Source organism: Chelonia mydas, chromosome 4, assembly GCF_015237465.2.
Source record: "Chelonia mydas isolate rCheMyd1 chromosome 4, rCheMyd1.pri.v2, whole genome shotgun sequence".
NCBI classification, from domain to species: Eukaryota; Metazoa; Chordata; order Testudines; family Cheloniidae; genus Chelonia; species Chelonia mydas.
Window position 1 is genome coordinate 68,820,190 of NC_057852.1, and position 27,640 is coordinate 68,847,829.

Below are 27,640 nucleotides of genomic sequence, written 5' to 3' on the forward strand. Positions count from 1 at the left end.
CAGCAGGAGAGTGGGGTGGGAGGAGGTATTGTTTCATGGTGCCTGTGTATATAATGTCTTCTGCGATTTCCACAGTATGCATCCGATGAAGTGAGCTGTAGCTCACGAAAGCTCATGCTCAAATAAATTGGTTAGTCTCTAAGGTGCCACAAGTCCTCCTTTTCTTTTTGTCTTATACATGCAGAATGGAGGGTAAGGAAGTACCATGATGGATAGACTTAAGAGGCTCTAGAGTAGGCCAGAGAAGAGGTTGCAGAGAGGTAACCAGAGCCTACACAAAAGGTTTTAGCAGCCGACACAGAGGAAGGGACAAAATGTGCATATCTTGTAGAGCAGCAATTCTCAAACTGTGGGTCAGGAACCCAAAGTGGGTTGTGACCCTGTTTTAATGGGGTCGCCAGACATGGCATTAAGCTTGCTGGGGCCCGGGACCGGGGCCAAAGATGAAGCCAGAACCCCACTGCCTGGGGCCAGGTTACAGGCCCTGCAGGCTCGCTGGACTGGAGACAGAGTGCTCAGTACCTGGCATGCGTAAGCCCATAGTGCAGGAGTACCAAGTAGCCAAACCTCCAGCAACCAAAAATCCCAACATAATTTGGGACTCACTTTACAGTACATCTACTAATCACATTGCATAAAAAGGAAATTTGCATGAGGAGATCAAGCCAATAGATCCTTTCCTTCTCCAGAGCCAAAATTTTAAACACAATCCCATCTCCTCAGGGATTAAAAGCTACATGAAAGCATGGGACATAAAAAAGAGGGGTGGGGAGGAGGACCACCACCACCACCCACCCCCTAAAATATTTAAACACTCCAATGTACATATTTAGTTGTTTTTCCATTATATAATCAAATATCCATCACTTCCCAAGACACACACACACAGAGTGAGAGCGCTCCCTCTGGAATCAAGCAACTGGAACAGATTAAAAAAAAGTATATGAACAAGCATATACAGTAGGCAAACATCTATATGACAAAGAACTCTAGGCACCAGCATACCTCTGGATGAATATGCTCTTAAGTATGGAACAGAACACTAAAAATGTATGAATGAGAGTACTGTTTTCCCCCCCTCCTATAAACAGAAAACTGCAATAAAATTGTTTAAAAAGGCCCCTGAGTTACTCCAAAGCCCATTCCCTACAGCACAGACTTAATTACTATGGGTAAGTAGAACAGAAAGAAGAAAGGAAGAAGGAAATTTAACAAAAATTGACAGATGGAAAATTAAACCATTTGAGAGACAGCAAAGCAATATACAGTATTTAGCCAAAATTGAATCCTTTTTTCCATACTTGTATAATCTATTTTTATCTCTCAAGCAAAAAGATTTAAAAAAACCACATTTTAAATTAAACAAATAATAGACTAGGATGAAATGCACTTGTTCTAAGACTTTTCATAACCCCTCTGTTTTTCTTAAAAGGCTAATAATATCAACTACAGATTCTCCTGCACCAGAAGTCCACATCACATAGGAGAGATGGGAAAGACACCAAGAAGCCACTTACAAACTCCCTGATCCTGTGGGCTGGCCCCAATACAATTTAGAGCTACTGCTCAGCAGGTTAAAATTGCACCACAGACAGACAGAGTGCTACACCAGTGGAAATTTGGTAAAGTAGAGCCCCCGTGTCAGTCCTGACCACACCAGAACAGATTTTTCCATGAGCCATTTGCAATCGCCCTCACTGACCCCAGGACTATGCCAAAATTTCCAGGTCCTGCTGCAAATCACTATTCTTAACACTGAAGTCTTTTATAAAAGGAAAGTGCCAGACCACACCATAACATAAGGGTCAGGTCACTACCAAATCTCCCTATTTATTTCTCACACACAAACTATATTTAGTGACCGTTAAGACTGCATCAGAACAACCTTATCCACCCACCACATTGGAAAAGTGAAAAATAAGTACTCGGGAATAAAACTTGCAAATCCTTTCCACCTTCATACATACCACACCACCACATAAGGCTTTAATCTCCTTCTTGAACAAATATCAAAAGCAACATGTATCCCAGCTTCATCAAATAGGAATGTATTGCAAAAATCTTAGTAGTATTAAGGCAGAAAAATGCATGGCATAAATGACAGTAAGATCTATCAATGTGTGGATGAGTCTGCAAATTCACTTAAGTTTTTGCTCATATTAGAGACCTGCATTCTATTTCTGACTGTACATGCAGAGAGCTTGCATAAGTTCTCTGCCAAGGTGTGTGTATAGAGGGGGTTTAGCAACTCTCCCGGGACTGCCTTCTAAGGTTTGGGTTCCTGGCCTTAAGTCAATAAAGAGAGTGAAGGGCATGACAATATAAATAGCAGTTAAAATAGGTGAGATTTGAATAGGTGAGATTTGAACTCCTGCAGGGACACCTTCAACCCTACTCCAGCCCCTTTTTTGACATGTAATAAGACCAGAGTGGAGTAAATGGGTCTTAAAAAGACCCTGTTACAGCTCTGGGAGGATAGCCCTAGCAGAAACACTGCAGAAGACAGCCAGAAGGTTGCTTCCTGTGCAAGTCCTGGTATTGAAGGTGGGGCTGGACATTGAACAGATATACTGGGTGAGGAAGGATTTTTTTGGGTTAGGGCACTAGCCTAGGATTTAGACACCCACATTCAATTCCCTGCTGTACCTCAGACTGTGACCTTGGGAAAGCCACCTAGTCTCTTTGCATTTTTCTACCCATTAGGTCTCATGAGGATAAATTATTTACGACTGAAGTGCTCAGATACTATGGTGATTGGGTCATATAGGAATCTAAGAGACAAAAAGGGGTAGGGCAGAGATTCTGGCATAATGTAAACAGGCTCTCAGGGCAGCCTAAATTATGCTAGGGCCCTGGAGCAGCCTAGGATTGGGATTGTGCAAAAAGTGACCCATTGCAACTACTGCACCTGAACTACAAGTATGGTGCTGCACCTCATCTCATTCCAGCTCTCCTCTTTTCCATTCAGGGAACTTTACCCTGCCAAATACCTCTGTAGCCTATGGGAATATCTCATACTCATTTTCTCCCACTAGAACAGAATCAGCAATGGTGTTCACACTGCAGACAATTTGTCAAATGTAGCATGTTTGGTTTGGTGCCTACATATGCCATTACATCAACATGTATAAAAGGTATCTCAGGTGGGGGGAAACCACTACCTGTACATAACTAATATTGTTGGAATCAACACTTGATGAGGAACATTGAAACATTCTGGGATCTGATTTCTTGGGCCGGGGGGGGGGGGGGGGGGGGGGGGGAGGAATCTTTTTGCCATTTAACTTCTTATTCCCTGGAACAAATTTCATTTTTCATCAATCTACCATGCAAAACTCAAAAGCTCTCATTCTGTATTTTGCCATTTCAATGAGATTTTTAAAATAAGAGGTTTTAAACTGAAATCTCTAAAAAACAACCTTAACTATGACGGAGCTTCCACTCCAGCAAAATGAACACAAAAGTCACTGTCAAATTATTTTTACAGTAAGACATTAGGCCAGATTCTGATATCTACTGCACCAGTGTAAAATCAAAAGCAAGTCCACTGAAGTCAAGGGAATTACTTTAGATTTAATATTCAAGTAACAGATCAGAATCTAGTCCATTATGTAACTCTGCATTTATAGCCAGGATGTTACACAGGTAATTCAAATCAGCCCACATATACCATCCCCAGAGGGGTTCTATCAAGGTATTTTTAACTACTGCTCACATCACCATTTTATGTGAGACCTTAGTGGGCTCTGATGACACTGGTAATCAGAGTGAAGCTCAAGTGGCATCCAATGTTAGGCTACGTAGCTTGGAGTTCTCCTTAGTCACAAAAATAAACATTACAAGGAAGTGCAAGAGATCACAAGATTTGGCAATGAAACAAGATATATAGAGTGTTAATCTGAGCACTGTGTGACATGAAATTGGTGTGCTAACTGGGTCAAAAAAAGAAATCAGAAAAGGCACAGCTGACAGTAACTAATGCTGCAGCATGCCAGGAGATCCTTGCTACAATGTTAGGCTACATCTCATTGTTCTGCCATGCCCCCCCCCCCTTTTTTTTTTTTGTAAGGTTCACCAAAGCTGTCAAAATTGTTTAAAATTAGATTAAAACTTCTAAATATTTCTACTGTATGATGTGGGATTTTGTCTGACAGTGTTCTTTTAAAAAACATTATAGTGGGCAGAAACTTAAAGGGGAAAAAGTGCACTTGTTTCAATTTAAGGTGGCTGCTAGTACTCAAAATCTGCTGAGATGACTTGATGACCAGTTAAGCTAACAAAGCCTCAGCCAAATGTGACTGAAGCTTCAGCATATTTAGGGCAAATAAAGTTTGGACTTTATTGGTTGAGAGTGCAATGCCAGAAGTTAAACGAGCTTTCATCGTCAATCTTCAACCTAGGGACTGAAAAGAAAAAAGAAAAAAAAAAACGACGACACACCACACACACACCACCTCACTAGCTACACAATACTGCTCAAATCAAAGTGCTGCACTACATCCTAATACTTGATCTGTACCAAAATTAGGAAACGTACCAATTCCCATACTGGGTGGTTCATCTAATCCAGGACCCTGAATTCAACAGCAGTCAGTACCAGATGCTTCTCAGGAATGTGCAAGAAACCCACCAGTAGACCCTCAACATTAAGTCTCCTCCTAATCCCCAGTCATTAGTAACCAATTTCAGCCCTGAAACAGGTAATTTAATCTCTTATTAAGTGCTCACTATGGATATTCGGATAAGAAATCTTTTTGAATCATGCTAAATATCTGGCCTCAAATGGATCCTGCAGCAGTGAATTCCACAGTTTATATGTTGTGTGAAAAACTATTTTTAAATTTTGTTTGTGAATTTTTACTGAATAGCCGTACAACATCTCCCATGAAGTTCCATGGGGCTGGGTTCATTCAGAGGTGAGCCCACAGTGCACCATAGGAGATTAAGTCCAGTCAGGAAGCCCAGCACATAGGAGCCCAACTACAACTCCCCTGAGGCAAGACAGTGGGTCCAGCAGATGTAAATTAGCAGTGAACTAGCTTGTTACAACACATTTCAATTCAGTTAGACAAAAAACAGTATTTAGATTCAGACCAGCTTGATCCATAAAATATTGTTTCAGCTTCCCCGATGGGAAAAATAAAATAAGTTAGCAAAAGCTGACATTTTCTTCAGCAAAAAGGTTGATTTTGCAGAAACCACTTCCCCCCGCCCCGCCATTAAAAAAAAAAAAAAAAAAAAAGAGAGAATTCTCAACCAGCACTAGAGACTAACCACAGATTAAGAACTTCTACATGATTTCAAAAAACAAATAAACACCACACACTACAAAACAGACCATTAAATATCCCCCATGGAATCTACAGTGAGGGGGTGGGGGAAGATTAATTTTGTTCTTAAATTCTGGTTTGCTTTCCTTCCTTTTCACAATGCAGACAAAAATATTCAGGAAAAAAATTTTAAACTATATTTCTGTTCAAATGCAGGTTTTCACAGGTGGACTAAAATCACCAACATTCTGATCCAGTTCCCACTGATGTCAATGAAACGATTCCTACTGACTTCAGCAGGACCAGTGCAGAACACTACAAGAAACAGGTCTTGCAGAAAGTGATGGAAATAGTGACAAAGTCAGAAATAAAGTGAGTTTTTCAACTTTACTGAAATTCAATAAATCTTTGCTTCATATTCTAACAAGTGCTCTCAAGCAGGGATTCTAAAACTGGGTGTCATGACCTCTCAGGGAGTTGCAAAGTTATTACATGGGAGGTCGGGAGCTGTCAGCCTCCATCCCAAACCTTGCTTCACCTCTAGCATTTATAATAGCGTTAAAATAAATTAACACTTTTTTAATATATATATATATATATATAAGGGGGAGGGTGTCACACTCAGGGGCTTGTGTGTGAAAGCGGTCACCAGTACAAAAGTTTGAGAACCCCTGCTCTAGAGTCTTACAGACCCAGGTTTGAAAAAGGAATATCTATTGTAGTCCCGACATTTAATTTGCCACTTAATGATGTGGGGTCACGGAACATTAATCGTCATCAAGAGGTTATTTTTTAAATGTTACAACAACTCAGCAATATGAAAACGAAATTTTTCAATCAAGCATATCTCAACAGATACCAAGTATAAAACAGTAAATCACAATGTCTTTTGTTTCTTCCCCATGCTTGACTGCTCTTGGCTAGGTTCTTGGTCTAATAAGCAAGTTGCCTGGCTGAAAAGTACCTAAATTAAGCAACTGAGAGACCAGTTGTCAATTCTGAAAATACAGCTCTTTTTGGTTTCACATTTATTTTCATTTTTTCTAAACTGAAACAGAGTTGATAAACACTGACATCATTTAGATTTGTTGTGCAATTCAATTATGAATCTTTAATTGTCACCAATGCACTACTCTGGCAAAAGAAATTAAGACGCTCTTATGGCTGTAAGTAAACACTAAAAATCCTAACCCCTTACTGATAAAAGCAAACACAATTAGGTCCTAAATGTGAAATAGCTAAAATTCACATGCAAGTTATTATTCTGTTTTCAGATGAATGAAGTTCTAAAAAAAAAAAAAAAAAAAAAAAAAAAAAAAAAGTGTACATCTTCCTGCAGTAATCCAAGTCGGAAAAAAGTGTATTTTTTCTTTCTCAAAAAGAAGTGTACTGTAAACAAGCTGGCCACCCCTCATGGCCAGAGTTGCCTCTGCATTGCCCTGCTCTTTATTCTCCCTCTTCTAGGCCTCTTTTACACAGACTTAATTCTCTTGCCATCCAGTCACCACCCTTACTAGGGTCTAAGCTTATTCAGACCAAAAAACCCCTGTGAAGTAAGATTCAAGAGTCCCAAAAATCTGTCCCTGGGCATGGCTCTTACCTCAGAGTCTGGGTTGAGCAATATAGTTCCTTCGGAGTCTGTAGGTGATGACCTGCTCTGGGGTTCGGCTTGCTGCTGCCCTGCTCAGAGTTGACTCCCATGAAGACTTCCAAAAAAGAGTCAGCTCTTCCCAAAGAACTACAACTTGAGGTTCACTCCCCACACTTCATGTTTCTGGTTGGCTCATTTAGAAAGCCTGCTCCAAGTCTCCTTGTAGGCAGCTCCCTCACTCCTTCTCACTCCCATTACTGTCTCACACTTGCATATTTTTAGAAGACTTATGTTTGGCAGTAAGTGTTTAAAAGACATGCACAAGGTAAAAACTTTTCTAGAAATCATTGTTTAAGAAGCTTAAACATGCTCAGTACTTAATTCAAAAGTCATGGCCAAAAATTCCCCTAGGTTTTCCAAATGACAGGAGCAAACTCAGTCTGAGGGGTAAGGACACACTCGATTAGGAAATATAATTTATACATTTATTTCATAATGTTGTGGGCAGTATTAGCTAGATTCTAATTTAAATAAGCTATTTTCTTATTTAACAAAGAATGTTAGTTAGGAATCCTTCGGTACCTTTATTGTAGTGTAGAGTTTAACCTCAGACATCTTACTCTAGAAATGGCTAAACACATACAAAAGACATCTGACATTTAAGACAATACTAATAATTTTGATACTTCTTTCCACAAGCCACACTTTGGGGACTGAACATATTCTTGCTTCTTCAGCATTACATACTCAAGTTAGAAACCTAGAATTGCCAATAAATTCTAAACGCCGTTGGAACAGTTAATCCATATTACTCTTCTTATGCACAGAAAAAAAAAGTTTAAGGCACTACTTATCCAATCAATGGGACTTTATGGATTTGGTAGCTAACTGAACTTTGGTAACATCAGGAAATCAGAGTTGTGCATTTTTTGTAGCCCTTTCAACGAGTTATTTAGCTTCCTTTGTTATTTAGTAAGATGTGGGCTAAAAACGTTACAGCAGCCACCAATTGTCAGCGGCTCAGGTTGCATTTCCAGTTTTAGACACGTAGGGTCAGATTTTGACAGATGCGGAGCACATACAATTCTAGATGAAGTCTAGCTATAGGTACCCATAACTACCACAATTTAGAAGTCACCACATCAGACACCCCACTTTCAAAAGCTGAAAGATTGGGTGGGAGGAGGGAGCCACCTAGCACTTTCCCCATGAACAGTAAACTACAACTACACATGTACAGAATGGTTGGAGAAGAATCAAAAATGTAGAGTGCTAACTTGGGAGCAGTAGGAAATTTTTGTGGGAGTGAAACTTGGATGCCTTTGGAGGTTCAGTATCTGTAGGAGAGAACTTTAAGCATTACACAAGTGTTGTCCCACTGCCAACCTGCTTCACCACCCACCTCCAACAAACCATCACTAAGGACCTTGGGTTTTAGATCCCCATACTGTGTAAACATCCATTTTAGACCCAGTATACAAGTGTCACAGGTCAGGGGTGAGCTGCACCTGTGACCTCTATCTCTGTGACCACATCCCATATGACCTGCAGTTTTCAGAGCAAGACCTCATGATTCACTCTACTCTTGACTGGACCAGCAGATTACAACAATCCATTTCTTAACTATATCACCTCCAGCTAGGTTTAGCCCCTTCTACAGAATCCTCTCTGGGAGCGGTGTTCAGCAGGTAAATGCAATTACAGAAACTAACTTGTTCAAAAGAGTAAGTTTTATTCAGCCATAGAAACATCACAAGCAGAGAAGAAGGGGTTAAAAACAAAAGCATAAACATATTGTCTTACCTAAGCTTAGCGTTTCCTTGCCAGTTACAGAAGATTACACTTGATCCAAGCAACTCCTAAGCATTGGAGCTATGAAAAACAGGCAGAATCCTGGCAATTGCTGCCTTTCTGACAGTCTGATGCATGCCCCCACCCCAGTCAGTGCCTCCCCCCTCAAGGCAAAAAGTTTGTTTGAAAGTTCCTGCCTAAACTTCTGAGGTTTCAAGCAGGGCTCCTGAAGCTAACCAAACTGTTTTATGCATTTCTCCAGTTGGGAGTGGAACTAGTTTTATATAGCTGATTCCTGTTGTTGTCGTCCACTTGAGCACCAGAGAAGTCTGTCTACAACCATTGTTTTGTGGTTCCTGCAGGATTTGTTTAGGCAGTAATACAATAGCTAAAACATAAAAATTTAGAAAAAAACCTCACAATTTTTATAATTAAGAATAAGGTTCTTCTTCCCAATATTTAGTCATTAAAAAGAAAAATAAACCTGTTGCTTTAATAAAACATTTTCCTATATTTAAAATAAAAGGGGTCACCTTTTCACACCCAATAGAACACACAGCAATACACAGCTTTCATAACCAAAGGAATTCATGCACACTCCAGTTTGTTTCCATCTATCAAAGCAGCACTGAGTCTTCAGCCATGAATAGCCCTGACGGTTCCTGCTGTTCTAAACAACCACTCAGCTAAAAAGCAGATATCCTAATAGATTCTGCTGAGAGAAACTGAGCAGTCTCTCCTAACCAAAAGGATTGTGTATTTGTTGCTCCTGAAAAAAATTATTAGAGTAATGACAATTTCTCGTAGCAAACCTTCAGACATTGTGTGTATTGGGCAAGTTTCTATGGGCCAAATAGAGAGAATCTTCATCTCACTGAGAGCTGAGAATCCTGAACACCTTAGCTGTTCAACATCTTGCAGGTTCAGTCCTGTATTGTGTTGCCCCTATGCAATGAGAGCCATGATTAGAATTTAGGGATGAAATCTTGGACCAACTGAACTGAATGGGAATTTTGCCATTAACTTTAACGGGGCAGGGATTTTAACCAAACTCTTCCTGACTCTCAACCCTGTGCTTCTTCCTCTACAGTGCACAGCATCTCCCTGATAAGTCATTAACTACAACAGCAGCAAAGTAGTAAGACTATTGTATTGCCCTAGGACAGGCATGCAATCAATGAACATCACCGAGAAAAGCTAACAAGTGATTAATAGCAAGCAATGAAGCAAAAAGAGAATGTTGAAGGTTACAACTACTAGTTGTCAAATATCTGCTTTCTGAAAATTAAACTTTATTATGAAGATAACGAGAATAGAGTCAACACTTATTAAATTATAATGTTAACACTATATTGGCACTCTAAGTTACTATATTTGTATTCATGATAGATATGGCAGTTCTCAGCACTGAATATGCTCAACTAGAGGTTAACGCAAACTGATTTAGATACAAAAAGTTTAATTATATTTACTAAAAATCAGACATGCACAGTTCATAACAATATTGCTACAGATAAAGATTTTTTGAAAGTAAAATATTGTGTCATCAGAACCATAAGCCAAAGAAAGAGCTGTTTTATAATCTAATTTCAAGCATTTTTTGGTCAGAAAAAGTTCTCATGTCAGAAATAACATTTCATAAGTGAAATGAATTTAAGAATCACAGGCCCAGAACCTAACTAAGTGGCCCAAGTTTTCAGCGGCTCCTCACCTCTACTCAGAGTTGTGGCTCCTCAGCATGCCTGAAATTCAAGCTATTTTCATTTAATATTAGGGGCTTAAATCTGAAAACAGACCAAGATCTACGAATTGTTTAAATATTAGTACTTTAGTATTACATCTTTGAAGCAGCTATTTGAAAAACTCTTTCAAATATTTTAAATAATGGTTACTGAAAAATGTGAAAAGATTAAAAATATACATTTAAGGGATTAGAGTGAAAAATCTGAATATTTCAGCTATTCTATATAGAATTTCTAATAATAATGGATCCTGTAGCTTCATTCATTCTTCCTCCTCAACTATAAAACAACTCTTGCAGCTTCTGCTGCTACCACCATGTATTACTGTATCAAAGCTATTTATACTACACTATAGTAGGCACAGATGGCAGGAGTCAATCCCAATAAGATTTAAGGAGTAAGACATGACAAGCCGTGAATATCCATATCCACTAAATAACCTAGAGCAAGTAAAATAGAGATTATTGTTCAGAGAAAGGAGATAAAAAGATAAGATGAACAGAGTTATCTGCTTTACCTTAGATTATAAAGCCAATCTAAAGAAAGAATATTACAGTTTACTTTACTCCTAAATATCTGCCAAATAAAGAGCTTCCAAGCCAGTGCTTTCCAAGAGAGAGTTGTTTAAAGTTAACAATCGTTTGAGATTAGTACAGAACGTCAGAACTAAAAAAATAGTTCTTCACAGAAACAAAAGTTGAAAGATAGATCAAAATTGACCCCCTCCACCGCCCAAACAGTTCCCCACACAGGAAAACAAACTGAAGACGATCATACAAATTAAAGAGTTCCAGTGTGCAAGAAAATACAAATCCTAAATAGACTTTACTTTGATTTACATATCTCCATTTAAAAATGCTGAAAGTTTTAGATTTATTTTCTAGAATCTAAAGTATATGACAGAATACAGTAATTTATAATTGTCACAGGTTTAAAAAAAAAAAAATACTGGCCATTTTTCCGGTTACTAATTTCATTCTAAAATTAATCAATGAAATTCACTTTATTTATAATAGATTGTAATACTAAAGTCACCAAAAAGGCATGACAAATACAAGTTTTATGAGAATTGGTGAGCAAAGATCTTATAGCTCTTCGGGATTGGACAAAGCAGTAATTTCCCTTAAAGTAGCTTTATTCATGGGGTTTTTAGTCCTTCCCACCACCACCAGTTCCCTGAATCTGCATGGAATTAATTTATCTTCAAGACCTTTTTTAACACAAGACATCTCTAAGGTCACCCTACACACAGGTTGGCAGTCTAACATTTCTGAAACACTGAGTACTGAAAGTTAGGGTTTTTAACCAATTTAAGCCACACACACACCTGCTTTCCTATCACAAGTTCTGTTACTACAGGAATGAAATCTACACATCCCGTAAAATAGCTAGTTTCACATTGTTCTTCAAACCTCAGATCAGTGAAATGCAGCTTTGCATTTGAGGTATTATATGACTGTAATACATTTTGCACTGCCTGAATCTACAGTGACATCAGGAGGGGAGAAGAGGACAAGACTGTCCCTAGAATATATGTATTTAAAAAAAAGGCGAGACACCCACCCACTATCAATGCAACAGGAAGTAGAACAGTAGCTGGGGCCAAGAGAGAAGACGCAATGAAACCCTCCTATACCCACAACTGATATGTGAAAAGCACCAATCACTCTGCAGATCAAAGAAAGAGCAGCCAGTATTCAGACAGATTGGATCCTTATGACCTACATAGGAGAAGTGCACTTTCTAAGTAAACTGTAGCAGTTTCCCCAACAGACATTTCTTATGGACTTATTTATTAAGCAAAAATTAACATTCGGAGTCTGATTTAAGTTATGTAAATTTTCAGTTAACTATTTCAGCTATTTTTATTTTACTCCTGCCTTCATAAAACCTACACAGAGTTATAATAGATAATTACAAAGACTAAAGTACATGCTTTAATATAATTAGGACCAGGCCACCCAAGATGAAAACTACACCATGGAAGAGTCCTACAGCCAAGTATTTGAGGCCAATCCTTTTATCAGTAGAACCCTCAATCAAAATGTGAAGAAGGAGAAGAGTACACCCTCTAACGTTTGACAATAATTCAAGGTCAGCCACCAACAAAACCAGCACCATTCATATTCTGGTTTTGGATAAAACACCTGATCTTGCCTACATCATAGAAACCCAGATTTAATACCACCCCGTGTAGCCCAGAAAAATAAAAAGAAAAGGTTTATTAGCAGTATTGCTCCACTTCAAATTCAGGAACCCAATAATATAGATTAGAAACAAAAGCCTTTCAATGTATCAGCCTTGTTAGCAAAGCAAAGGGCAAGACACACCTGGGATGACTCCTCTCTAGAAAAAAAGGCCTTCTTAGATGGACTAAGGGATCCACTGCTCAGCATGGTCCTGGAGACCCCCAGTTCATTGTTCCCGGCAACTTCAGCTTCCATATATGCCATCCCAAGGATAGATCTGCCCACATTTAATTGTTTTATGTAGCAAGTCTCAGGGTCCTGTTCATCTACTCTCCAAGCCTAGAAGATCAGATGGCATTTTTAAACACTGATGCTTTCTTCCACTTCCAGCTTGTTAGGAAACTTTAGCCAGTTTCTTCTACATGTAACCCTTCAGATAGGTGGAGTTGGCAGCAACAAGGGCTGGGTTCAATAGCTAGGGGTTCCTCTTAACAATACAAGCCAGGATCAGCTCGAGCTCCCACCCACTAACCTGGGAACATTAAATACCACTCTGGCACCTCTGAGGCAATACTCCCTCTCACAAGCACTGACTCTGTTTATAGCCAAGAAAGCTTTTAATAAAGAGGGAAAAGGAACCCAGCATTAATTTGGGAAAAAACACACCAAGATTTGAAAGCATATGACCCACTCATCACCAGGGATCCTAGAAATCAATTTGCCATGGGAAAAAAATGTGGAATCTGTGTTTTTTACAAAAATGTTAAAAACATACAGAGTGGAACTCCAATTATCTGTTCGAATTGGGACCAGGGCCAGATCAGATAATCAAAAATTCAAATAATCAGAAGAAAGGGCAGGACTCAGCCAGTCATCTTAAATATATATATCAGTAAAACATTGTGTTCAATTGATACAGGTTTGTTTGTTTTTTTAAAATCAGAGAATGGGGGCAGGGGTGTTAACCAATGAAAACTAGGATTTCTGCTCCTCACTAGATGTCAGGGGAGAGCTCATTCAGACCCTGCTTACATGGAGGAACAATGGTTCATGAGCCAATCACTTCTGGACAGGATTATTGTAATGCATCTGGAGCTGAAATGAAGGTGAAAGCATTTCCCAGTGAAAGAGGACAAGAGAGTAACTTCAGTGTTACAGTGCTCCCACCTCACAGCTGACATTGGTGTAACAGATAGTCTGAAATCTGATCTCAAATCTGATCTCATTCACTTCCATGTAGTAGTTATATCAAAATACCGTAGATGTTCCAATCACAGCTTCCTAGTTACATTCATTTATTTGCTATAAACATATTTTCATCACAAAGGATCCAACACAAAAATCATATTAGTACAATATAACCATCTTGGAGGTAAAAGGCAATACTGCACAACAGAACAAACACCATATCCACCTAGAACTCCAGGTGGAACACTGTAATTAACATGCTTGCAACAAAAAAGTAGCATGTTTAATTATTAGAAGTGGATTGGAACTTGGCTTTAAATATTGTGTGAAAGAAGTTATTACTCTTAGGGTACCTCTCCACTACTAACACACACAACAGACCTGCAGCAGCAAGTCTAAGAGCCTGGATCAACTGACTCAGACTTTAGTACAGAGCTAAAATATACCAGTGTAAACATTCCCACTTGAGCTGCAATTTGGTCTCAGAAATCTAGCAAAGGGGAAGGGTCTAAAGCCCATCTGCAGCCTAAGCATGAATGACTACATTGCTGTTTTTTGCCCCATAGTGCAAACTGACCCCGAGTCAGTTGACCCAGGCTCTCAGACTTGCTGCCACAGGGCTTTTTTCCAAGTGTAGTCATACCCTTCAAGTTTCCTCTAACCACATCTTGGAGTTTGGGTTTAGTATTGATTCAACGAGAAGGACGACACACAAGATTCCATGGAGGTCACCTCTCTGATCAGTATTGTGTGTAATCATTCAATCATAGAATCTCAGGGTTGGAAGGGACCCCAGGAGGTCATCTAGTCCAACACCCCGCTCAAAGCAGGACCAATCCCCAAATAAATCATCCCAGCCAGGGCTTTGTCAAGCCTGACCTTGAGAACCTCTAAGGAAGGAGATTCCACCACCTCCCTAGGTAATGCATTCCACTGTTTCACCACCCTCCTAGTGAAAAAGGATCTTTTTCTTAAGATCCAACCTAAGCCTCCCCGACTGCAACTTGAGACCATTACTCCTTGTCCTGTCATCTGCTATGACTGAGAACAGTCTGGATCCATCCTCTTTGGAACCCCCTTTCAGGTAGCTGAAAGCAGCTATCAAATCCCCCCTCATTCTTCTCTTCTGAAGACTAAACAATCCCAGTTCCCTCAGCCTCTCCTCATAAGTCATGTGTTCCAGTCCCCTAATCATTTTTCTTGCCCTCCGCTGGATATTTTCCGAATTTTTCCACATCCTTCTTGTAGCGTGCGGCCCAAAACTGGACACAGTACTCCAGATGAGGCCTCACCAATGTTGAATAGAGGGGAACAATCATGTCCCTCCATCTGCTGGCAATGCCCCTACTTATACAGCCCAAAATGTCGTTCACCTTCTTGGCAACAAGGGCACACTGTTGACTCATTCAGCTTCTCGTCCACTGTAACCCCTAGGTCCTTTTCTGTAGGACTGCTGCCAAGCCATTCGGTCCCTAGTCTGTAGCGGTGCATGGGATTCTACTGTCTTAAGTGCAGGACTCTGCACCTGTCCTTGTTGAACCTCATCAGATTTCTTTTGACCCAATCCTCTGATTTGTCTAGGGCCCTCTGTATCCTATCCCTACCCTCCAGCGTATCTACCTCTCCTCCCAATTTAGTGTCAATACTAACCTTGCTCGCAATCACACCACCTGAGTAGTCTCGAACTACAGATAATCTAGATGTGACAGCCAAAGTTAGTTAGGACTTAATTTCTGGAATATAGTGATGCAAACATATATAGAAGCTGCATAAAATCTTCTACAGATGGTTGCACAGAGTAAAAGTTTTCAAAAAAGGTATATAAAATGACAAAGTAACCTTACGTCACAAAGTCAATGTGTCTTATTTTAGCATTGCTAATCAGAAGGGTCTTTGTAAATCACCCATGGGTCTCTCATGAAATGCAATTTATTGAAGATTATAAACCTGCTAAAACATTCAGAATGAAGTACTACTTTCCAATTAGCATCCTGTCCTTTAACTATGGTAGAAGCCGTTTCCCAATAATACAAAACAGCATCAGTAGGAAAGAATACTTCACATTGTTTATAACATCAATATTAGTTGATGTCTCTCCTCAGATACCCAAATTCTTCAGTTGATCATTATGGGCTTTGAAAGGACATGTTGGCCATTACTGGTTAAATAAATGTATACAATGAAGTGCTTGATCCCATCTAGAAAAATGGAAGGTGATGCTTCCAGAACTAACATACTTAAAAAAATTTCATTCTCCTTTGTGTGTGACAATCACTCCTAGGCTCACCGCCAACCCGACTGGGTCCCCCAGTCAAGTGAACAAAGCAATAGATTTTCATTTAGCTGTCAGTTCTAAAGGCATGGAACAACCAGCAGTAATCTTTTCCATGTTGTTTCTGGGTGGCATTGATATCACATCACTACTGTAGTCCCATATCAGGCCTACCTTCCCTTCATAGGCTCTGGCAAGCAAGCAGCAGTCTCTCAATCAGCTATTAGTCCCAGACAGCTTTCTCAGAGTAGAACTGAAGTCTGCACTGCTCCCACACCAGCACCAAACTGAGTGCTTCTGCATATAGTATCTATCTGAGACAAATATTGAGCTCCCAGCTCTTTAGGAAGCAGTAAAGAGTCAGCAGCTAAGCCACAGATTGAATCCTATTGCAAACAGCATGGGTGGGGCGTGAGGCATTCGGCATTCTGAAGCAAGAGACGATTACTAGAAAACTTTAAAGAAGTCACAGAAAGAATAAAGTTTTCCTAGGTTTTGTTTCTGTTGGATTTATTGTATTATGCATAGTAAGTGTTTAATATAAAAATCAGGTAGTAGGGTTTACAATGTTATAACAAGAGATTATGCTATTACCACTACCCAGTCAACTTGCACACCACTATTTTGAATTACTGATAATTCACAGAGAAAGAAGAAAGCTGAATTTGAGAATTATTCATTCATGAGATTCCTGGTTATTCACCAGCCACTTTGCTCCAGTTCATCAGCACAAAGCATCATAAACCCAGCAGGATCTAGCCAAGAGAATATTCACCTCAAATTGGCATCTGCTACACTCCCCCCATTCCCAGTCACCACTGTGCAGTATGTAGCTAAGTGAAAAGGTGGCATGGCTGAAGCACTTAGCAGGCAATTGAAAACTAGTATAGAGTACAATAGCCCTGAGAAGACTGCTTAATTCTGAGCACTGGGTCTGCAGCTAGTTAGCAGTGAGACTGAGGAAACATAACTGGAACCTTAGAGCACCTTTACCCCTCTTTCCTGCACAAGTTGCACTAAGTACAGTTCAGATACAGCCCTGTATCTGATCCATAGGGTCTGTCACACTTCTGACTCTCATGGGAATGAGTACACCTTGTGTATAAAAAAAAGTGGGCTAAAGTATTTCTGAGAAGAAAAAAAACAAACACCTTTAACATTCTATCCTAAATTTTTGCACAAAACCAGTGACGTCCATGAGAGTTCTGCACATAGATCAATGCCAATATATAGTAGCCCCCAACATATACACAGCTTTCCAGTGTTTTATAAGGAGACGGGTCTCTCGTGTAGACCAGTTTCATAATTCTCTACAGATTTGTCACCAAGATCAAGGACTGCAGTGAAAAAAAGACACTCCAGGCAAAGGAAAAAAAAAAAAAGAAAAAGAAAAAGAAAAAATAATCAGTTACGTGTTTGTCTGTACAAAGCTGTAAAGATTCTTTAAGCCAATATTATTACTGAGTTAATGAATGATTGCATTGTTTAAACTCTTTCCCTAAAATGCTGACATTCTAGGAGACATTAAGTTAAGAGAATTTATGTTAGATCAGATTTAGTTAAAGATCATGTTTATGAACATTCTTTCATTGTGAAATAAAAAAAAAAAACTTAAGAAATTGAGCCAGAGGCAGAAGTCAGTCATTACCTTCCATATTAATCAATCATTATTTCATAAAGTCTTTAATACTTTTTTCACACCAAAAAAAAATTCCATCTCCCGCACACAACTGTTTTTCTAGTTTGTGGAAAACGGGTTTCCTTCTGAATAGTGGAAAAAAAATTATGAATACAGGCCTCACAAAGCTGCACTTCCAATTTTAACTCCTTATACGTGTGTGTGTGTGTAGTAGTAGTAGTAGTAGTAAAGGATATGTATTTGTGCTGTGCTGTCCTGTCCTGAGGCAGGAGGCAACATTTGCTTTTCTTAAAACTTTTTAAAGCACCAATGAAGTTCCTAACCCCAATTTCAAAGAGTTGTGTTACAAAAAGTCACATAAGTCATGTATAGCTAGTAGGATGTGTTTATAACATTTCACCGATTCATTAAAATGTTTTACTCAGTTATCTAAGAATTGAAAGTAGTAGTTCAAGGCTGCTTGAAATCGGTTCTGCCTTTTATTTTGGCAAACTGCTGGGCAAATGGATACATTCAGTTATTGATTTGCTCCCGTTATATTCTATGGATTTCTGCAAACCCACCAACAGTTTAAAGATAGTAATACTTCACTGCAAAAGACTTTCTACTATAACCACTTCCTAATAAGTTAGATTTCAATACAATAAGCAACCAACTCTTATTCTGTATGAGAAAGATTAAAATCATCACAGAAATATCAACTCCATAAAACCGTGAGAATGTATATAAAAACAAAGAATAAACTAGCATACTTGTAAGGGTTGCCTAAAAACGATCTGTATTCAGTGCTCACTCAGAATAGTTACTTTTAAAACCCTTGGGATACCTACCTGTCACAGAGTAAATTATCTGGCTAATATCCAGTATTACAGTATATGCCAATGGGCACCCAAGAGACAGACATTAGACAGCACTTAGCATCTCCAGCCTGTCTGGAAGACATCTTATGGAAGTGATATTGTCTAATTATAAAATTTAACTTATGAGTTGTTTGGCATTGTTCACAACAGTACTTCATCCTATAATATTTACACAGCACTGCATGTTTCTGAAAAAATATTGAAGCACAACATCTTAATGTTTTTTTAAACAAATATTAGTATTTAAGAGGTGTTTGACATAACTCACAATACAGGTTTTAATTGTGTAAAACATTGTGGAAGTGAATTTCCCATAAATGTAGAATTGGCTCATTTTTTATTCATGCAACCTTAGTTCTCAAGTTCATATGTCACCTTAAAATATACATTAAACTACAATGTTCAGAAGTGCATTGATATGGTTCCTTTTTAGAAAAAATCGTTTCCCCAAAATCACTAGAGCCAACTACAGAGATGTGTTATTGACAAACTGTAGGAGGAGAACCTTTTGAATATTGGAGTCTTAAGCCAATTCAATAAGGGATAAATAAAAATCCACTGAGCAGATAGGGTGACACAAAAGCTACAAGATGTAGGACTTTATAGTTCCTGGAATTGATTGATTGAAAAACAAAAACAAAAAAAAAATATATACACCAGGGCATGGCAAAGATAATGGAGAGTGATCATTTAAGTTAACAAACAGTAATGGTATACAAAATAATAATAACCCATTAGCTTCCACTAAATTAAGCTGTCATGTTTGTTATGGCAACAACTGAAGTGATCCGAGACATCAGAACCACTATTTAACGCTCATATTTGGGCAAGAATTCGCTTTAATGTTCAGGTAATATTTCAGCTGCATGGAAATAGCTTATGATATACAAGCCATTTATACCCTTACTTAGGTTCCATAGTAGGATCCATCTTTGAAGTATATTTCATAAAAAGTATTTAGGAAAAGTAGCAACTATCCATATAGTCTGTTATCCTGCTAATACTTCTCATTAGAACTTCTTGGTGTTGCAAAATGAATTTCAATATTGACACAAACTGACACAGCATATTTTTAAGTCAGAAATTAGTATTTCTGCAGTAATCCATTTCAGGAGAGAGAATCCATATTTCAATAGCAGTGGTGTTAACCTCATTTCAGGGAAAGAAACCACTAGACTCTAAACAGAAACTTACTGTCTTTCCGTTTTACACATGGAACAATTTGTCAAGAGTATCATGATTGCACTTGAACTGATTTGTGAAGCTGAACCCGATTTGTCTTCATTGCCTGCACTGGCAACTGCCTCTTCCTCTCTTTTCACTTTGCTCCTTTGATGCCTTGTGAATTTCATGTTTGGGCTACAGAGGTCACTGGAGGCCAAATGCTGGTACAGTGTTTCTATCTCCCATTCTCATGGGGAAAAATAGCTAGCCAGGTAGGCTATGCCCTAGTAAAAACGTGATTGACTAGCTCTGGATTAGCTCACACCTGACATCCTAAACACTGGAAACGGAAGAGGGCAGTTTATTACAGGGCTCCTCTCAAATCAGGTGGAAAGAATGGCAGACATACCACAGCTAACGATGCAACAGCCAGATCCGACCGGGGGAGCCTCCTTTACTTGAGTGACCCTTTGCAAAAGACATAGTCCGAGTTAACCCTTGCATTGTCACCTCCAAGGAGGCCTGCGGTTTAAGAAGGGGGGGGGGGGGCGCACACGTCGTCCTTTAAAAGTTAATAGATCAACAAAGATCAGCACTTATGATGCCAGTACTAACCCTGCGCAAGTAGCCCCTTCCCCTCCCCCCCCGGGTAGAGCCGACATCCCCCCGCACCGCCAGCTCTAGCTTAAAGTTCTTCAAAGGCCTATGAGCGACCGGATCGATCCTTATTGCTCAGCAGCAGGAGCACATCAGGGATCGCCTCGCAGCAGCACCACTGTGGGAGGGCACATCTTCCCCTCGCTCGCTGTGTGTTTACACTCAGCGCACCGCCATGGTGCGGAAACATCATTCAAGAAAAGTTCAGCCCGCACCGCTGCGATGGCTGCGCAGAAGGGCCAATATTTTGCAATGCCATCAAAGCCAGCCTGCAGGGAAGAATTTAGCACAGCCTCGCTCCAGCCTTCCGGGGCCGGGCGGAGGGAACGTGCAAGGTCTGCCATAAAGACGCGAGAGGGTCTGAGAACTTATGCCCCCTCCGTCGCCCTCCCCCAGCTAGAAGGGCCGAACCCACCCGCGGGTGCACCCAGACGAGTAGGTGGGGAGGGGTTGAACTTACGTCTCGGAATTTGTTCCACTGTCCGACCTCCTTGTCATACTGGGAGACGGTAGTGAGCCATTGTTTATCATCCAGAAAATTGCCGGGGTCCGACCTGCCGCCGGCCGCCGCCGCTGCTGCTGCTAGACCCTGGCTGTACCAAGCTGCTGCACACACGCACATGAAGGCTGCCACCTTCAGCATCTGTGCAAGAGGAGACACAAAGCGAGGGGGGTTCACAAACAAGAAGCCACACCACAGTGCCACACGGGAGCGCTCCCCGGGCAAAGGACGGGCGGGAGGAGGGCAGGTAGCGGGAGCCGGGGAGAGGCGCGGTAGGGATGTTCGCTCCCTCCCTCCGCAGGGCAGAGAGAGAAGGGGAGCTGAAGCCGGAGCGCGTGGAGCAATGGTGCCTAGCCCATCACCTTGCTGCAAGCCCCGCACCGGGCTCCCCGCTCCTACTGGAAATGCGGCTCGACGCTGCCAACTCCGGCTCTTTCTGGAGCTGCTGCACGCGCCGCCGTCGCGAGCCGTCCACTCAGCTCCCTGCGCGCGTTCCACCCCGCCCTCCTCCCCGGCCCTCCCCTTGCTCCGCGCACGGCTCCCGGCCAAGCCCCGCACGAGGCGGCGGGGCAAGCGGCCCCCGAGGCAGGGGCGAGGAGCGCGCGGATTCTACTGAGCCCCGCGGAACCTGACGCTGCGGGGGATCAGCCCCTGGCTTTGACGATGATCATTTCGCTAGCGGCTTTGTTTGCCACAGAAAGGCTGAAACCAGAAGCCCAAGTGGTTTGAAAAACTTCGCCCCCAGGCCACAAAATGTACTAACACCTCGTTCCTGGGGCTTGTTGTTTGCTTTCTACCCTCCCACCTTGGCAGAGCTTCTTGTGGGAAACTCTTGACAAGAAACTAAAGGCTGGTTTTTGCAACAGGTGTGTTTAATACGCCAGTAATCTCATTCAGTTTATTGGGGCTAATCACATGGGGAAAGCTAAGCATGCCTGTAAATGCTTGCAGGATTATTGCCTAGGAGCCAGATTTACAAAGGTACATTGGCACTTAGGTAATTATTACCCAATTTGCTTAGAAGCTTTTATAAATCACAGGTGCCTATCTGCATCTTTAGGCATCTAAATGTGTATGTACATCTGGTCCTAAAAACCACCTTTTCAAAAGTGGCTTAGGCACCAAGGTATTTAGATGCCTAAAGATGTCAGTAGATCAGATGCCTAGTGTGATTTTCCAAAGCACCTAACTCCCTTTAGGAAAATTGCACTAGGTATTTGTCTGCATCTTTAGTCAATAAGTCTGTCTTTTAGGAGCCTAAATCTCATTAAAAGTCAATCTCACTCCTAAATACATAAATCACTTTTTAAAATGTTGCCCTAAGAGCCTAGTGAAATTCATAGGAACTGCCATACTGGATCACTCAGTCCAGTATACTGTTCCCAACAATTGCCAGCACCAGATGCTCAGGAGGAAGGTGAAAGGAACCACACACTAGGCAGATGTCGGATAATCTTATCACCCACCCCCTATGAAAGTTACAGCTTAGTTTGTAATATGACAGATATTATGGACACATGGACTATCTTTGAGAATATTGTATCAACTTTATAAACATTACAGGTATCGTATGGGCTAGGGTTCATACTTCAGCTCCACAGCAGGTGATGTGGGGTGGCGGGGGGGAGAATTATAGGAGTTTACTGCAGGAAGGGAGGTGGGGGATTAATGTAGCTAGTCTGAAAAAGCCTTACCCACTTGGGGGGAAATTGGACATCCTGGTTTGAACTGTTTACAGTAGACTAACAAACAAAGAGCTGAGAACTGTATAAAGTGACCACCCTGGGGGAAAGGAAGTACTAAGTCACTCCACCTCAGTCCAGGAATTGACATGACACTGTCACCAAGCAGAACAGAACCTGTGAGAGGGGTTTAGAAGTACTCATTCCTATGAGGGTCTCTGTGTGGAAGACAGATGATAGCCTGGCAAATTTGGATCAGCGTGTAAGATGTTTATTGTTTTTAAGATATGTTTTCTCTGTAATGCTTGTATTCTGAGTAAACAATGCTTTGTTTATGAAGGTTGACTGGTCATTGGTTAACATGTCATTGTCCCCTGAGAGAACTGAAAGTGCTGGATTAAACTCAGACCAGTTGCAATAATCACAGTGAATTGCAGCCTAAATCCTCAATCTAATGGAAGAGTGTCACAGGATTTTGCCCAAGAAAGGTGACAGCTAGTGGCCTGAAAGCTAAGTAGGATGCTCTCAAGGAGCTTTCAAAAGGGTCAGAGGTGCAGTTGCCTTTGCCTGACACACATAACACTTAAATCCTGAAGCATGGGATTTTATATCCCTTCCTAAAGGATTTGTTACCACTAATTAATTATAACTCTGGCTATATTTGCTATCCAAATAAGAACCTAGAGCCTCTTTGAATGTTGCTAAATTCTTGGTTTTAATAACCTCTGATGATAAAAAGTTCCAAAGTTTAATTGTATTTTGTGTGAAAAAGTATTTCTTTTTACTAGTTTGAATTTGCCACTTTTCCATTTTCATTTGGTATGTCCCCTTGTTCTTGCATGATAGGGAGAACAGGAGTTCCTAGTCTACATTCTCTATACTAGTTATTATTGTGTGTACTTTTATCAGGTCCCCTCTTATTCAACTCCTTTCTCACATGAACAAACCTCTTCTTTTCAATCTCTCATCAAATTAGAGTTTTGCCACTCCCCAAATCATTCTTTTTTGCCCTCCTTTATTAGGGGGATGGCAAAACTCTAATTTGATGAGAGACTGAAAAGAAGAGGTTTGTTTATCTGAGAAAGGAGTTGAATAAGAGGGCAGTAGAGCCCAAATCATGTACTAGGGTGCCCTTGTGCCGGGCACTGTACAAACACACAACAAAAAGACTAAATTATTTTTTCCATTAGACTTTATTTTTGTTTTAAATTTAGTACTGCAGTAGTTCCTAGGGACCCTAGTAATTGATCAGGGCCCCATTGTGCGAGGCACTGTGAAAATATAACAAAAAGATGGTCTCTGCCCCCAAAGAGCTTACAATTCTCGGCCCCAATTCTGCAAACACTTACACACGTGCTTAACTTTACTGGAAGTAGAGCTTCTTTAAACCCCCTCGAATTCTACAATTTCTCATGTGAGATGTGTGACCAGTACTGCACTCTCTATTCCAGACGACAGTGAACCAATGATCTATATAATGGCATTATAATACTTTCTTGATTATTCTCCAGTCTGTTCCTTAACATTTGTTTTCTTTTTTTCCCCACCACAGTTGCACACTGAACAAAAGTCTTCACTGAACTGTCCAAATGGCTGGTCCTTTCCCTGAACTGATTCAAATAAATTAGAACCTAGGAAGGTACATCAATTGTTTTTTCTCCTCCAATGTGCATTACTGAATTTCATCTGCCATTGTGTTGCTCATTGACCTAGCTTGGTTAGTTCCTCAGAATTTCCTCACACTCTTCTCTGGACTTGACTAACCTACATCATTTTGTGTAACCAGCAAAGTTTGTCACCTCATTGCTCATGTCCAGATTACTACTAAAACCATTAAACAACACTGTTTCTAGTGAAGCTCTGAGGCTGTTAACCTTTCTTCCATGATGAAAACTGACCTATTTTTAGGATTCTGATTCAAAACTCAACCTAAAACCCCCAAAAGATTCTCCAGCTTTTCAGGCAAAACAGCAAATTTTGGTCTGATGGAAAAGGTAGATGGAAGTGGGGCAACAGATGGGGTGGTTGTTTCTACTGAGTTTCACATTCAGTTTGGTTTTGAAGCTAAAACAAAATTAACAGATACAAAACCTATGAAAACCTAACTTAAGCAGAGTGAACAGACCCCATGAACTAAAGTTTCACATAGCTCTGCACATTATTCCTTTCAGGTCCTAATCCTGAACCACTGAAGTCAATGGGGAGTTTAGTCACTTATTTCAGCAGGCATAGGATCAGGCCGTAATAGATCATTGGGTATGACTACACTACAAAATTAGATCAATTTTATAGAAGTCGATTTTTAGAAATCGATTTTATACAGTCGATTGCGCATGTCCATACTAAGCACATTAAGTCAGTGGAGTGCATCCTCACTACCATGGCTAGCATCAACTTACGGAGCGGTGCACTGTGGGTAGCTATCCCCCAGTTCCCGCAGTCTCCTCCGCCCACTGGAATACTCGGTTAAGCTCCCAGTGCCTGCTGGGGCAAAAACATTGTCACGGGTGCTTTTGGGTACATGTCATCAGTCACCCCGCCCTCCATGAAAGCAATGGCAGACAATCGTTTTGTGCCTTTTTTCTGTGCAGACACCCTACCATGGCAAGCATGGAGCCCGCTCAGCTCAGCTCACCATCAACACTGCTGTTGTGTCCTGGGTGCTGCTGTCAGAAGACGGTGAAGTACGACTGCTAGCTATCATCATCCACCGCTTCCGCTGCAACTCTGCTCTCCTACTCTTGTAAATGAGCTCAGTCTCAATAGCAAATTTCTCCATGTTGTCGTCATCCACCACTTCAGCTGCAACTCTGCTCTCCTGGTGCCATGAATCCACCTCGCAGGTCCTCTTGTCATTCTGTATAATGGTCTATTCTCATGGCATCCGTCGACATCCACTGCAACTCTGCTCTCCTGCATTTGCCATACCATGGCACGCATGGAGCCTGCTCAGCTCACTGCTGCTGTTGTGAGCACTGTAAACACCTCGCGCATTATCCTGGAGTATATGCAGAACTGGGCTAAGAGACGTCAGCACAAGGACAATTTTGATGAAGACATGGACACAGACATTTCTGAAAGCACAGGCTGTGGCAATTGGGACATCATGGTGGCAGTGGGGCTGGTTGATATAGTGGAATGCCCGATTCTGGGCCCGGCAAACAAGCACAGACTGGTGGGACCACATAGTGTTGCAGGTATGGGATGATTCACAGTGGCTGCGAAACTTTTGCATGCATAAGGCCATTTTCCTGGAACTCTGAGTTGCTTTTCCCTGCCCTGAAGTGCAGGAATACCAAGATGAGAGCTGCCCTGACAGTTGAGAAGCAAGTGGCGATAGCCCTGTGGAAGCTTGCTACGCCTGACTGCTACCGGTCAGTCAGGAATCAATTTGGAGTGGTCAAATCTACTGTGGGGGTTGCTGCGATCCAAGTAGCCAATGCAATCATTGACGTTCTGTTATCAAGGGTAGTGACTTTGGGAAATGTGCAGGTCATAGTGGATGGCTTTGCTGCAATGGGTTTCCCTAACTGTGGCGGGGCGATAGACAGAATGCATATCCCTATCTTGGCACTGGACCGCCTTCCTAACCAGTACATAAACCACAAGGGATACTTCTCAATGGTGCTGCAAGCACTGGTGGATCATAAGGGACGTTTCACAGACATCAACGTGGGATGGCCAGGAAAGGTGCATGATGCTCGCATCTTTAGGAACTCTGGACTGTTCGAGCAGCTGCAAGAGGGGATTTACTTCCCAGACCAGAAAATTACTGTTGGGGATGTTGAAATGCCAATAGTTATCCTTGGGGACCCAGCCTACCCCTTGCTCCCATGGCTCATGAAGCCAAACACAGGCAGCCTGGACAGTAGTTAAGGAGCAGTTCAACTATAGGCTGAGCAAGTGCAGAATGGTGGCAGAATGTGCCTTTGGACGTTTAAAAGCTCACTGGTGCTGTTTGCTGACTAGGTCAGACCTCAGCACAACCAACATTCCCATTGTTATTGCTGCTTGCTGTGTGCTCCATAATACCTGAGAGAATAAGGGGGAAGATGTTTATGGCAGGGTGGAAGATTGAGGCAAATCGCCTGGCATCTGATTTTGAGCAGCCAGACCCCAGGGTGATTAGAAGAGCACAGCAAGGCATGCTGCACATCAGAGAGGCTTTAAAAACCAGTTTCATGACTAGCGAGGCTTCAGTGTGACAGTTGAGTATATTTCTCCTTGATGCAAACCCGCCCCCTTCGTTGATTTTAATTCCCTGTAAGCCAACCACCCTCCTCCCTTCAAAATAAAGTAACTATTGTTTTGAAACCATGCATTCTTTCTTTATTTATTAAAAAAAAGGGAGATAACTGACAAGGTAGCCCAGGTGGAGTGGGCTGGGGGAGGAAGGAAGGACAAGGACAAGACCACATTGCTTATTGTGGCACACTACAAATCAAACTGTTTGAATGACAGCCTTCTGTTGCTTGGGCCATCCTCTAGAGTGGAGTGGCTGGGTGCCCAGAGCCTCCCCCGCACACGTTCTTGGGCATCTGGGTGAGGAGGATATGGAACTTGGGGGAGGAGGACAGGTGGTAGTACAATGGATGCAGCGGGGGTCTGTGCTCTTGTTGGCTTTCCTGCAGCAGCACCAGACACTTCATCATGTCCGTTTGCTCCCCCATTAGCCTTAGCACTGCCTCCTGCCTCTGCTCTTCATGTTCATTTAATGCTTTCCTAGCCTCTAACACTGAATGCCTTCATGCATTCAGCTGTGCCCTATCAGTGCAGGAGGACTGCATGAGCTCGGAAAACATATCACGAGTACTTTTTTTCCTCCACCTTCTAATCTGCGATAACCTCAGGGATGGAGACGATAGGGGGAGCCTAGAAACATTTTTACCTGGGGGGAGATAAAAAAAAAAATTTAAGATACATTTCTGAGAACAAAAGGGAGACTCTTTTACAGTGAATCAAGCAATTCACACCAGACAGCACATGTGCTTTAGGTACAAGGTCCCATTTTGCCTTTTATATTGAGTGTCTGCCGGTATGGTGACATCACACACAACTGGGCAACAGAATTTGGTTTCCATGCAGCCATGGTA

General features: G+C 41.3%; 1 protein-coding gene across 11 annotated transcripts in view; it reads right to left on the reverse strand.

Moving 5' to 3' along the window:
- The window catches only part of SPOCK3 (SPARC (osteonectin), cwcv and kazal like domains proteoglycan 3), a 387,711-nt gene extending 366,054 nt beyond the window's left edge, over nucleotides 1-21,657 (reverse strand). For 5 of the 11 annotated variants that reach the window (XM_037897500.2, XM_043545940.1, XM_037897498.2 and 2 more), the window contains exons 1-2: nucleotides 21,228-21,363; nucleotides 20,824-21,006 (exon numbers count right to left, since the gene is read on the reverse strand). In XM_037897500.2, coding sequence (XP_037753428.1) covers nucleotides 20,824-21,006 — 183 coding nt within the window. In that variant the 5' untranslated portion in view covers nucleotides 21,228-21,363. Of the gene's footprint in view, nucleotides 1-20,823; nucleotides 21,007-21,227 lie in introns of all 11 variants that reach the window. The other 6 variants (XM_007067045.4, XM_037897499.2, XM_043545943.1 and 3 more) reach the window with 5 other exon arrangements.
- Between the last annotated feature and the right edge of the window lie 5,983 nt (nucleotides 21,658-27,640).